We start from the raw sequence: 13,471 nt of genomic DNA on the forward strand, positions 1-13,471 counted from the left end.
GGGGGGGCATGCACTTGCAGCACTTCACCGGTGCACTTTTTCAAACCGAGCCTCGCTTGAGAACACATGAGAAAACAAAATAATTTAAAACAACTGCATTTAAAAAGGGTACACTGCATAACACATGTTCATAATACTACTAGGTAAAACACATTGCCGTCATTAGTGTTTGACACACAGCAAATGAGAAAAAGAAAGTAGAACACGGAGACTGTGCTTGTTTGAAAGGGAACAGATAAGATGCAAAGTGGCAACACTGCGAAGGAAATGTCGGCAGAGGGGAAAGAGCAGAAAACGAGAGAAGGCGTGGGAAGGGGGAAAGCTGCATCCGTTCCTCTTAAGTGCAGGAACATTGTAGATGTGCTCAAGGACGACAGGGTCGACCGTCAAGCGTAAAATGTTTCCACTTTGACTGCCTGACAGAACATGGTCATGGAGAACACCAGCCCCAAGATCTGGAAAACATCAAACATTCATTTTTTTACAGCTATTTTCTGTTCGCGGTAATCGGTAAACTGCATAGCAAATGAAAACCTTCCACGGAGCGTTGTTTAGAAAAGACAGACTATGTCCATCTAGTGTTGTAATGAGGCATGTTTCGTGACCGGACGTTTGGTCGCCCGGACCCAAACGTGCGGCAACCAAACGTACGGCGACAAAGAGTCCGGCGACCAAAAGTCTGGCGACCAAACAAGGTAAAACAACACGGTCTACGCATCAATCAAAGCCAACAATAGCCCTGAGCAGTTTCACTGAGCGGACGTGTGATTGTATAAGAGTGCGTTGTCCCTTTAAGAAGCTACGTCAGTCAAGGTCTTAACAAGTTCTCCAACAAAAAACAATAAAAGTACGGGAAATTTTGAGCTTTTCTTTAGCCTAATAATTAATAGGGCATTAAGTAAGACAAAATAATAATTCACAGTTTGTATTTAGGGAATTTGAGCAATAATTTTAAATGGTAATTATCAATAACCTTCCGGGCGACCAAACGTCCGGCGACCAAAAGTCTGGCGCCAAACGTCCGAGTACCGGCATGTTTGGCCCTCCAAGAGACAGAAGTCTGCAAAATTCAACTCGAGTGTGTCATTCTTGTCAAAGAAATGCACGGAAGACGAGCTCATGTTAGTGAAGTCACGCAGCTATAGGAGTGACATCATTGGATGGCTCCAAAGATACACAAGTTAATCCCAATCTTTTAACACTAAGGGAGAATCGAGGGAACGTGAGCGTGTCATAACACATGGCATTTGGGATGATTTATGATTTGGAGGTTCAGCGGGTCACTGGTTAAACTGCAGCTTCAGCGATTCAATCTCCCACTCTTTGTTCACGTGGAAGTGCCCTTGTGCAGCACACCGGATGAGGCACAGGCCAGACAGATTTGTAGCTTTGCTGACGTGGACCTCAACGCGTTTCATTCCTAAAAATGTCAATATCATGCATATCTGTAGAAATGAATTCATGCAGGCATTATTTTTTAAAGTCAAGCCACCCAATCAGCTCTCAACACAAATCCTTCTTGTCAAAATTGCAGACGAAGAAGCAGTAATGATTGAGTAAAAATTATACAAAGAAGTATTGGGATTTTTGCAGATTCATTAATACTGTATTAGCCATCATTAATGTATTGCAAAGTAAATGTGCTTTTCCTAATGTGGCAGATTTTGCACATCAAGGGACTCATTAAGAAGATTTGTACTTCCGTTTAAAATCACTGAGCAGAGGCAAAGTTCACATACTTCCCAAATAGTTACTCTGGCGGGGGGGGGGAGATTTTACATCACTTTGCATGAGTCGTAATTACAAATGCACTCAAACACTGTTAAGTTGATTACATCTACTTTCTGGTTCATTTGGCCGCATTAGAAGATTCAAAGCATCACGGAGAGTCTAATGGATGACTACAAATGAGCCTGCAGCAGAAGTAGAGCTACGTGATGGATGCCTTCAAGAACAGAATATTCCACTTGATCTGTTGCGTAGGCAAGTCACGTAGCAATTGGGTGCAAAGGAGATAAAAGAGTTTTATGGAATGTCAACTCCTCCTATGTGGTCTTCAGTGCTAACACAAAAAAAGTCCACGTTCTAACTGTCCACAGAAATCCTGCAGCAGTATTTATTTCAAAGGACACTGGAAATGCTAGGTTGTTTTTTTTAAACCAAAAGTCAGGGTCTGTGCATGTGAGAGAAAACTGGTCTCATACATCATGAAAATCTCACTAATTACCTGAGTAAGTGCTGTGCATAGAGCAAAGATCCAAAGGGCAACCAGGTTCTCATTAAGCCAGTCCTTCACTCGCTCGTAGCATGGCTGTCGAAAAACACAAATGAATTTTAATGCGGGATTAAACATGGACAAGTTTGAAAATTCCGTCTCGTGCCAATCTTCATTTTTAATCTCATCAAAACATTCTTAGACAGTTCATGGGAAGAGCTCATGTTCCGTCGTAATTGTGCCTCGGTGAGCCAAACCAGATCCATAAAGCACACAGTTGGAAAGGATGGATATACAAACAAATAGGGACTAACTAAAAAAAATATTTTGAGCCAGACCTCCTCCCTGCTCAGCTCTTATCTCGCATTACCAAATGTTCTACTGGATGAATGGATAAATATTCCAACAGACACACTTCATTTTGCCTAATTGTAGTCTATACAATTATACTATAAAGGAGACTAATGGACATAAGTAAATTGTGACTTTCACTAAAAACACATTTACACTGCTTTCTGCAACAGTTAATAAGTTAAAAAAAAATAGCAAGTTATTTATTAAGGTCACAATTTCTTTTTATTTCCGTTTTTTTTTTATTGTAGATTTTTACAAGGAGAACTTCAAAGAATTATTCAAATAATAATACCAAAAGTTGTGAAGGGCTATGTCCTTACTAAGAAAAGTATCAATGTCATGTGATTTATATTCCCAAGTCAAATCCTTTACTATCGGAAACGACACAAGAAAACTGGATGGTGAAAATGAATGGATGACACAACTCTTCTCTATTTGGCGGTGCCACACACCATTTCATTAGAAATGTCCTTTCACTGCTTTCTTTTTTACGTTTAATTTGAGCACATTTAAATCTAAATCAAGTAACCTGGCAAGCAAGACGATCCTGTCTGATTCAATCATTCAGCAGCCAGTACCGTTTTGCCATCTTGTCAATTGTCAAACACTTTGGGGACATCTGATGTCCGAGCCAATCAGGTAAGTAATAGGCAGGAGCTGCAGACGTGACCATGAAGCTACTATCTGCTTGAACAATATGGCTTAATGAGTATATATATATATATATATATATATATATATATATATATATATATATATATATATATATATATATATATATATATATATATATATATATATATGTCTCAACTGTTATTGAGTAACGTAATAGATATTTATTGAGTAAAGGTAATAAAGTAGTGGATACATGGAACAATCAATCTGGCTTGGCAGGTTATAAATTAACCTCAATAATGAAGGAATTACAACACATTTAAATGTGCCTTCCGCCTTTTCTGAGGTAGCAAATCTAATTGGACAAAAATAATCAAATTGTCAGTTTTCTAATAACTTATAGCAATATCCTACCTGGAACCCATCACATCACCACATGCTGGGTTTAGTCCCTGCTGAAGTGCTGCGAGGCTTCTGCTGCAACTTTATTATTTTCAATGACTTTGAAGCATTTGGCGACATGAGTAGCTAACATTGCCCTTCTGGATTAATTCTGCTTCTTTTTTTCGCAGTCAAATTATAAATACAACAAGGATACGGATTCCATTGGCAGTCATATATATGTGCGTGGCCATGAACAACTTAACTAATTGTCCAATTAATTTAGGTAATTCTTGAATACTGTACCCACTTTTTCTGGAGCTAACTTTACCATATACTGAATGTTAAGTAATCATTCAGACTCAGGATGCCATCTCATATTAGCTTGATCTTCCTTAACAAATTTGCATTGTGCAGACTACTCTAGAACTGGAAACAAACTTTCTCTCTTCTACACTGCCCATCTATTTTATGGCTGTGACAGTTTACCAGCTACAGTACATTTGAAAAGTATTATTATTTATTTTAAACTCTGTTTGAAAATTCCTGAAGAAAATAAATCATAGTGTCAATGAGAAAGCATGACAGTCAGCCCTCACGGGTCAGAAATTTAAGAGAGTAACAAAACAGAAAAGAGGTATCAAGGAAAAGGTTGAATTTTGACAGTGGACAGATTTGCCAGAAGGCCAGAGTGGCAAGTGTTTGCCCCAGGGAATTTAGACTAAACATTGAATTCTGTGTGCCAATCTCTGATCAGTGAACAGAGCATGTAATATTGTGACAAATGGGCAAAGGTGTTACAATACAGTGGTAGTGTTCCCATTCAATAATTCATTCCTACTGGCCAAGGTTGATGACGTAGTTTTTTTCTACAACTACGAATCAATAGGCTAATCCAGAGCAGGAGAAAACAAAGATGTAGTAATTTATTCAGCAGCTGCTTGAAACATGAAGTGACCCAAAAAATATATTTGTTTATGGTGAAGTAATTCTCTTTTGGATCAATATGGAAAGTAATGTGGTGAGCGTGCTTCGGTGTTATTCATCAAACGACGTACTGATGGACCTCAGCGGTGCATTTGAAAATGTATAAATCATGTTATAGTCAGAGCTGATATGCCAGTTCTGGACATTTAACATTTTGCTGCCAGTAGAAGATTTGATTCACAAGCAGAGTAGAAAAAGTGATTGTAGAGGACCAGGAGGTGCCAGCGAGTAGAAAGTGGAATGGTAGAAAGAACTTCAAGGTGGAACTGAACCTGGGAGGCAACAGGAAACATGATAGAAGTAGAAATGTAGATGGCCACATTCATTTTTGGAGAGAATAGAATGACCAGGATTAGAGGAGATTCCATCAGAAGGATGGCCATGCTTAGATAAAAAGTCAGATTGAACGGGTTCAATGATAACCAAAGAGAAGGTTGATAGCGGTATTGCGGGAAACAGAGCAGCAAGTCTTAGAGAGGAGAAGGCAGGCAACAATGGTAAAAGCTGGCACCGTTAATGAGAGAACCTGAAATATACAGAATTAGAAATATGGGGGGAAATTTGAGTTCATTTGTGTATAATTAGTGGATATTAAACATAAGGTTAGCTTGGAGAACATGACGTACATTTTGGGCTCTGGTTTCGCCAATCAGCAGTGCAAGATTTTTTGGGGGGAACAGGTGCTAGTCATTTTGCAGAAAAGCGAAAGTAGATGCAAGAAGGCAGTTTTAGCTGCTGTGGGTCTGAATGGCGTTTCCATTTGCTGCCAATCAAAATGGCTCATCTCTTTCCCTTTGAATGAATTGCATTCACATATGCAACGAAAATCTGCCATGAGTACAATATTGGAACTTTGCCACTGCAATTGGCTGCTGGCCGCAGACAAATGCCCTTATAAATGAGCCAATGAAAACCACTGGTGACAAATATGTCTGTGGCCTTTATGTGATCGTAACCATTATCAGGCCTACCTCATAACTGAAGGCCGGCCAGTTATGAAACTAGTTATTATAGTTTATAAATGAATGAATTATAAACTATAATAATGATGATAACAATAGTCGATAGTAATGAATGATGAATTGAATGCAGCCCAATCTGTCTGTGGATGAGCCCAGCTGTGCTATTTTGAAAATAGACGGTTTTCTCAGTCAGAGCTTTCAACTCATGACTGAACATACCAGCATGTGGTTTGATTGATGAAGTTTTACAACTAAACAATTTTTTTTCAAAGCCTCTGCGTGATTAATAGATAATTACGATGTATTTTTCCTGCTTTTTTAGCGTCTGTTTTTAGCTGCATAGATATGGAGAATAATAAATCTGAGAGTGTATTCACTCTCTCATTGTGTTTTTTATTCAGAGATTGCAGCTGGGCAGTAAAAGTTTAGGGGGGGGGCAGAAAGAAAGTTAGAGCAGAAGGAACACTGTTACAAAAAGATGATTGAATATATATGCTACCTATTGTGTGTAGAGTTGCTATCTCAATAAGAGTACCTTACCAAGGAGACATCACATAGGGAGGGGATATTGAAGCATAAGAAGAGGGACGATAGGTCAGATAAGAGTGTGATAGGGTAAGATGAGTGCACAAGCAATTTTAGTAGTATGTAGTGCTTATCTGTTTTCTTTGAGAGAACCTGGAGCAGCTACATATCGAGCAAAAATGTGTTTAACATTTAGAATTCTTGTCACGATGTGTGGGTTTGAGTGGTAACCATATTTGACACTCTTTTCAAGAAGGTCATTCATTAGTTTGTTTATCATATTAATGAGTATGTGTCTATGAACCTTTATCCTCTACTTGTTTACCTAGATTTTAAAAGCATTTCAATAAGATGTGATAGCTCAAAAAGTATACCCAGACAAACATTCATTCAATTCACTTGACATAGCACTTCTGTTGGGGCAGTGTCTGTTTGCGTTGTGTAGCAGTCAATGGAGCCAAGGTCTGGCAGACAAAAAAATCTATTCATAACTACTTGCAAGCGTGGAATAATATTCCATCTGATTAAAAATCGTTATTAAAAAGAATACTTAGAGGGGGGCGTGATTGCGAATTTCAACCACCAGTCATTTTGTCCAAGTTTTCTTGTTTCCCATTTTTGTTTGTGAAGATAAGAGAGTGGCCGCCAGTTATCTTACTTAGCTTTTAATTGAAAGAATGGTGCAAAAACAACTAGATGTTTAGTTAATAGAAAACGCACGCAAGCAGGGGGCTTCACAGATGCAGCGTAGATGGGTTTTGCATGGTTGAAGAACAGGTCACAAAGGCATGTCATCTTTCTTTCAAATGAATATTTGATATGAGCTCTTCTATATCTTTTTAACGTTAATGGGCTCTAGTGAAAAACCAGAACTATAATCAACGTATATTAGAGGAATTCTCTTACATCTTTTCTGAAAATGAACTTGAGGCACTCGGCATCGTTTATTCATTAACAACCTTGTAAAAGGTTCAAGTGTACGTTTCTATCTGAGCACTTCAAAACAATTTGCAGTTTTACCCAGCATGAGTCAACAAGAACAAGAACAATACAAAAAGGAAAAAGAAAGAAAGAACAGAACATTTCCTATCGATTTTCTCCATTTATATTCATGATATTCATGGTTTGGGTAAAACTGCTTTTTGCAGCATGTTTAGTTGGGACGAAATACGGCGAGATCAATCTGCAAAATGACCATAGCAATCCGTAGAAAACTTCTAATAATTTGCTTTTAAAGCAACAATTGAATAGTAAGCAGTTAGCAAATACATTTCAACAGGATAAACTGTGAATATTAGAGAGAATAGTAGCTCTTTCATTGCTATGGCAACCTTACTCACTTTAGCTATTGCAAACTAGGTGTACCAGCTATGACAATTTTCATGTTTGGTAAGGACATGATTAATTTGGTGACCATACTATATGACATAAATTCTTGAGACAACAGTATTATATTTGCTGATATTACAAAGTCTGCAATGATTAGATTTGATTTAATATTATATTATGCATTTAACATTTAACAAGTCAGTTACATTTAGGCTTAAACAATTCAATATATACAACAATTTCGAATTTTTTGAAATCTTGCGTGTCTAAAAGATGACGAAGTTGATCGATTCCTTGTTTCGATTAATTTGATTGTGTCGTTGTTGAACCAATTGATTGATTGATGCTCTGTTACAACTCTAAAAATCTATACTAAAATTACTGCCACACAGCTACACAATAGCACTATCTGCCACACTTTGATTTCCTTTTTTTCTTAATTGACTCAAAACTGTTCAAGTTAAAAATTACACGCAAAAAAATCAGAAAAAGAAAAGTTTCACAATGGAAAGATGTTACTTAGCAGAGTCGCCAATGTAGGCCAGGTTGAATTTGTGGACTCACTTGTTGCTCAGCAATGATCTTTGTAGTTACATGGCTCAATCACAACATCCCTTGAAGGCAATGAAAAAATGTTCATGCTAGTCATGTTAACAGTGATGACAAACTAGGCATTGACTGCATCGTGCACACACACGAAATGAGTCCAAAAACAGTCCTTCCATAGTGAACCAAATTAAAATATAACTGATTAATTATGATTACCAATACTTTTGATTAAAAATCAAATCTAAGTCCAAAGAAATCAATTCCATGTTTGGCCCACATTCATTATAGGGCAACATCTTAAAATTTTTATTGTTCTGTTATCAACCTAAAAAGATAGATGATGGTCTGTGCATTCCTGACCTATGCCAGTTACGGGAGTTTTGTAAGTAGTATTTGCGATCAAGTATTTAAAAAAAATACTTACATATTTTTGTCAATTTTTGGGACGGACATACACAGACTGTTGAAGTTCCTTCAGGTTCACCTGATTTGAATGCAAATATACTGAAAGTATGCAGTGTACAGGCACATATAGTCCTTCCCCCACCGACAGGTTGTGGCTTTAATTTTACCCCCTGATGACCTCGACAAGGACATTGTGGCCCACATTGCTCTGGCCGGTGAATGAGTAAGTATACGACAATCTAGTGTCAAAGCACTTAAGTGTGGAAATGGGCGGTATAAGTGAATTTACTGTTCAAAGTACAATTTGCTTGATTTCAAATTGACATTGGTGGTGTTTAAGACCGAGGAAATGCGGAATGTGTTTGTGGCCATTTTCAAATATTGGCCCTAAATGTAATTTTGTCTTTTCCGGTTGTGCAACTAAAATTGAATCTCCACTAATCTGTTTTGGGACCAAAACTGCTGACAAGCTCACAGCTCAACTTGAACATTTTCACCACTGAACTTTGCTTGTGTTTGTAGGATTTGTAAACCCAGCGACCCTAATGAGAATAAAGCGGTTCAGAAAATGACTGAATGAATGGGTTTGTAAACCTTAAATATAAGTCCATACATTTACAGCTTTCTACAGTAGGAGAGCTTAATGTAATATGGTGTTCCAAAAGGTAGAAGGTTTTTCGTGTTTAGAGATCAAACTTAGATGAAATAACAGAGATGAGCAAGTTGTATTGTATCCAGTTGGATTGTCAAGCCAGAGCTTACCGCTGTCCACCATGTTCCCGGGTTGTCCAGGCCGCAATTGTCACTGTACTCTAGGCAGCAGGAGTCTGGCACACGGGAAGCATTGTAGACTTCAAACCAGTCCGTGTGGTTGGTCACTCCGCAGCAGCGAAACTGCAGATGAGACGGTGTTTGTCATTGTCACAGAACTCAGATCTGCAAATTTGCCAACCCTGTGTTAAAATGAGCCACTTTTCTGGCAACCACATTTCATCTGCTTGAAAGCTCATTTTTGTCACCCATTTGATGTATCATCCTAACTCTTCTCTCTCCATTTCATGTGACATCACATTTTCCAATATTAGAAAAATCTGTGTGTTTTGTAGGCCTGCAGAAAATTATGACAATTTTATAGATTATGGCCCACACAGAAAGCTTAAATTCAGCTTACATTTGGTTGCACTCATCAGTTTTAACAGTCGATGAAGCTAGTAGTCACTTAAAGAGTTCCTCTCCATTATTTAACTGGAGGGTTGGCAGCGAGCCCTCTCAGAAAAAAAAATGGATTGGACGTCTGCCAATAGTGCCAAAGAGATGATAATTAAAAAATGTTTTGTTTTCTCGATTCGGATTGGTTTAACAAATTAACAAGATGCAACAAATTGCATTTTGTGAGTTTTCGGAAGGTGATTTGAACATCGCTCTGAACTCTGCAAAATAAGTGTATATGACAATAATGAGTCTATAAACATATAGGTGATGATTTCTCATTTTGTGTATGGAGATGCTTAACAATTCAGCAAGTTGATAGTATTCAGGGTGAACTACTCCAGGGACATCTTGCTCACTATCTATTCACTGACTCAGCATAAATGAAGGCGGCTTGGAGGGGAAAGCTGTGACAGAACAAAGGCTGCCTTTTAAATGGGCATTAACTCAGCTCGACTTCAAGCTTTATGGTGCTTCTTTATTTACAGTACATACGAACTCATAAACACGTAGTATATGGCACAACAGCAGCGTATATGTGAAGCGCATTCATGTTTGAAGATGTACGATGTCATACTGCGCCCATCACCCAGCAAAAGCAGCACATTAACGCCCACACAGGCTGGCACACATTATTGCATATATTATTTACTGCTGTCATCGTGCATGCCTTTGATCATACACAAGCACGCTAATGCGGTGTAGCTTAGCCCAGACACATACAAAGGCCTGACCTGTCATCATGTACTAATAGAACAAAACTGTTGTGAATAATGTTCAATTGCATATACGAAAAATAAACCGAAAGAAAGAGGCCAAATGCTACCATTTGTCTGTTGATGTATCGCGAAGGTATTTGCCAGGATTAATATCAGTTACATGCACCATTCCCTCCACCGCCATAACACTCAAAATCAAAAATTGCTTCTTTTTATGCTTTTCAAATTTTAAACCATATGGAAAAAAAAGAGCACATCAAAGTCAAAACTGGGAAACAAAGATTACCTCTCTCAGAGGATAAGCCATTTATCTGTCAGTTTTTTTTATTTACCATATAGCCTTTTAAAGTTGGGAAACGCAAAATTTGATGTTTTTTTACTGATGGTTTTTGTTGGGTCGTGTTTCATATCATCGTTCATAAATGATTACATTAAGGTAGGAAGCCAAGGTAAACATATCTTACATCAGTTTGAACAATCATCCAAGCATTGGTCAGACCCACGTTGCCCTCTGTGCCAAAAAGCTGAAGTCCCTTCTTCAAATCTCTCTGAGCATGATGGTCAATCTGGAGGGAAAAAAGGAAGTGAAATAAATTTTCATCAACTTGACTTTTATTTAACTCACAAGATAATTTGGTAAGAGATTCTGTAATAATAGTTGGAAAGTGGTGCATCAACTCCATTTCAACAGGAGCATTTTTTCACACGCTTTGTAAAAATCTATGTAAAATCATATATAATACCCACCATTTTCTGATAATAACATTTAAAGAGTAAATGTTGCAATAGAAATGCTTTAAAAAATGACCTTCAGGAACGTATTTGCCAGAGATGATTAATAATTATTTATCTGACAGATATGACCCGTAGTCAAATATTTAATACAGTTGAACATTTTTGTTACCATAGTAACAACCTATGCCCGAGGTATTTATATGACAAAGTGTTATGACATAGGAGAGGGGTGACTTGAAACAGTATTAGTAAAATGACACTGGAAGTTTCAGAATGAAAGATGATTGACAAAGAAAACACGGGGCTGGAAATGCACATAAGAAACTAAGGGAATTTTATATTTTGTCCATCAATTTCAAATTTGAATGTGGGGGGTTGGGAAGGTCTTTGATGGCCATTCAATTATAACTGGAAGAGGTGAATGACACACATTCCATTAATTTTGCGTACATGACCAGTTAGTTGTATTAAAAGACATTTAATTGGTTTCATAAATTTCAGGGCAAGATGAAAAAAACAGTTTTAAAAGGAGCCTTTAAATCCATCGTCTGAAGTTAGGAACTAATAAACTGACTCTTGGTGACAAGAAAATGTCTGTTAACATTCTACTTACCACTAAGTTTACAAACTATATTGAATGGACAGAAATATTAGTTCTATATTATTTATATGTATATATGTATGTATATATATACGTATATGTTCATATATACATGTATATATACATGTATATATATATATATATGTATATATACATACATATATACATATATATATGTATATATATAAGATATGTCATGGATAGTTTCAGTAAAATATATGAATAATAATAATAAATTAATATGTCTATATATTCATATATAATGCTAATATTCATGTTCTCTGTGTCAACAACATTTATTACCAAAGATAAACTGCACATCAAAAATAATTGGGAAGGGAGTATCTATTTATTACCTTTGGAGATGCAGAATTGACTAAACACAGAATATTGTTCTTCATGATGTTTTTTTTTTTTAATTCCATGATAGCCCTCCAGGTACTCAGCCCTATAACCACATTCTGGGGCTGTGTTTTGTTATAAAAACAAAATATGACCTCAATAAGACTCTCCCATTGGATGTTTTTCAGGGTTAGGGATTCGTTGATTAATCAAAGAAGAAAAACAATAACTTTCACCTGAGCTCCTTTGGCACTCAATGTGTTTTGAGACATAAAAAACTACTCAGTAGTTTCTTAATCTCCAAAAATTCCCCAGATATTTAAGAAAATCCGGTTAGCGCAACAAAATGGTAATATTTTGGGGAGAGTTTAGCATGCACATTTTTTTTCTCATAGAACAACAAGGTTTATTAGACTTCTCCTTCATACATGCACAGTTATTAAAAATGAAATCTTTTGTGAACATATGCAACCTCACTTCTTTCTTACTTTGAAGGTTCTGGTCATATTTTGTTTGTTTACCGGTTTTCACGTCCAGCAAACACGAATCAATAAAAGCGGACGTGATGAATGTAATTTCGACATACACGCACACAGGAATCTGGGTCATATTGTTTTTTTTAAAACCTTCACACCTGGCAGAACAACTTCAAAAGAGGAGCGATTTTAAAGTATTTCGTCAGGCTACTCAATATCATAAAGACCCTGAGACGTTCATTCGATGCCGCAGGTGCAGCCCATCCGCCATGACTGTCATGACTCATTTTCTGCCCATGATTGAAATTATTCAAATGCGGGTGGTGTTGCCTAAATTAAGAATAATAATAAAGAAAAAACAAGTGAATGCCTGTGAATGATATTGACCGTGTGCTCAACAAATTACAAGTGTATTGTGTGTAATACAATACAAGATTGTATTAGAAATGCAAAAAAAAATGCTATTGTGCAAATCATTAATAAAACATAATTTGGCTCACAGGCTCAGAAAAATGGAGTTGAAAGAGAATCCTGAATGAAAAGATGAAGCAAAATGTAATGTGTTGCAATCATCAAGAGCAGTTGTTCTGGATTCTAAATAGAGGCCAGCTAAACGTTGCTTCCTGACATCACAACAGCAGTCTTTGCACTGATGCAAGAATCTGGCACGGGCAGCTGTTACATGAGATTCAAGCAGACTGGAAAAGCCTCAAGTTCTATCAAGTTATGCAAGGGACAAGAAAAACGAGAGTAAATGGGTCATTAAAGAGTGACTCCTATGAAAGTCAGCCACGCAAGCAAAAGCCACAGTTTTACTTTTAGCTCCATATTGACGTTGTCCCCGAGACTTCATACGCCTTTTAACTAAACCAGACGAGTCCAAGATGGCGCATCAATTATTCACATGGTAAGACTACAAGCTAAGATAAGAGTCACAAAGATGGGACTTGAAGAAAATGATAGTTAGGATAGAAAGTTGGCGCAGTGAGCAACCTACAGTGAAAGGGGGTGAGGCAAAAAGAAAGCATTTATTATGCAGAAAGATGAAGTGAGGATGTCTACGGTGG

The 13,471-nt window shown here is 37.2% G+C and overlaps 1 protein-coding gene across 2 annotated transcripts in view; it reads right to left on the reverse strand.

Moving 5' to 3' along the window:
• Positions 1-3: 3 nt before the first annotated feature.
• Positions 4-13,471, reverse strand: part of tspan4a (tetraspanin 4a) — a 92,205-nt gene continuing 78,737 nt past the window's right edge. For both annotated transcript variants that reach the window (XM_077620053.1, XM_077620043.1), the window contains 4 exons: positions 10,715-10,816; positions 9,085-9,216; positions 2,228-2,311; positions 4-455 (listed from right to left, as the gene is read on the reverse strand). In XM_077620053.1, coding sequence (XP_077476179.1) covers positions 387-455; positions 2,228-2,311; positions 9,085-9,216; positions 10,715-10,816 — 387 coding nt within the window. In that variant the 3' untranslated portion in view covers positions 4-386. The remainder of the gene's footprint in view (positions 456-2,227; positions 2,312-9,084; positions 9,217-10,714; positions 10,817-13,471) is intronic.

The sequence above is a fragment of the Stigmatopora argus genome, chromosome 2 (assembly GCF_051989625.1).
Source record: "Stigmatopora argus isolate UIUO_Sarg chromosome 2, RoL_Sarg_1.0, whole genome shotgun sequence".
NCBI classification, from domain to species: Eukaryota; Metazoa; Chordata; class Actinopteri; order Syngnathiformes; family Syngnathidae; genus Stigmatopora; species Stigmatopora argus.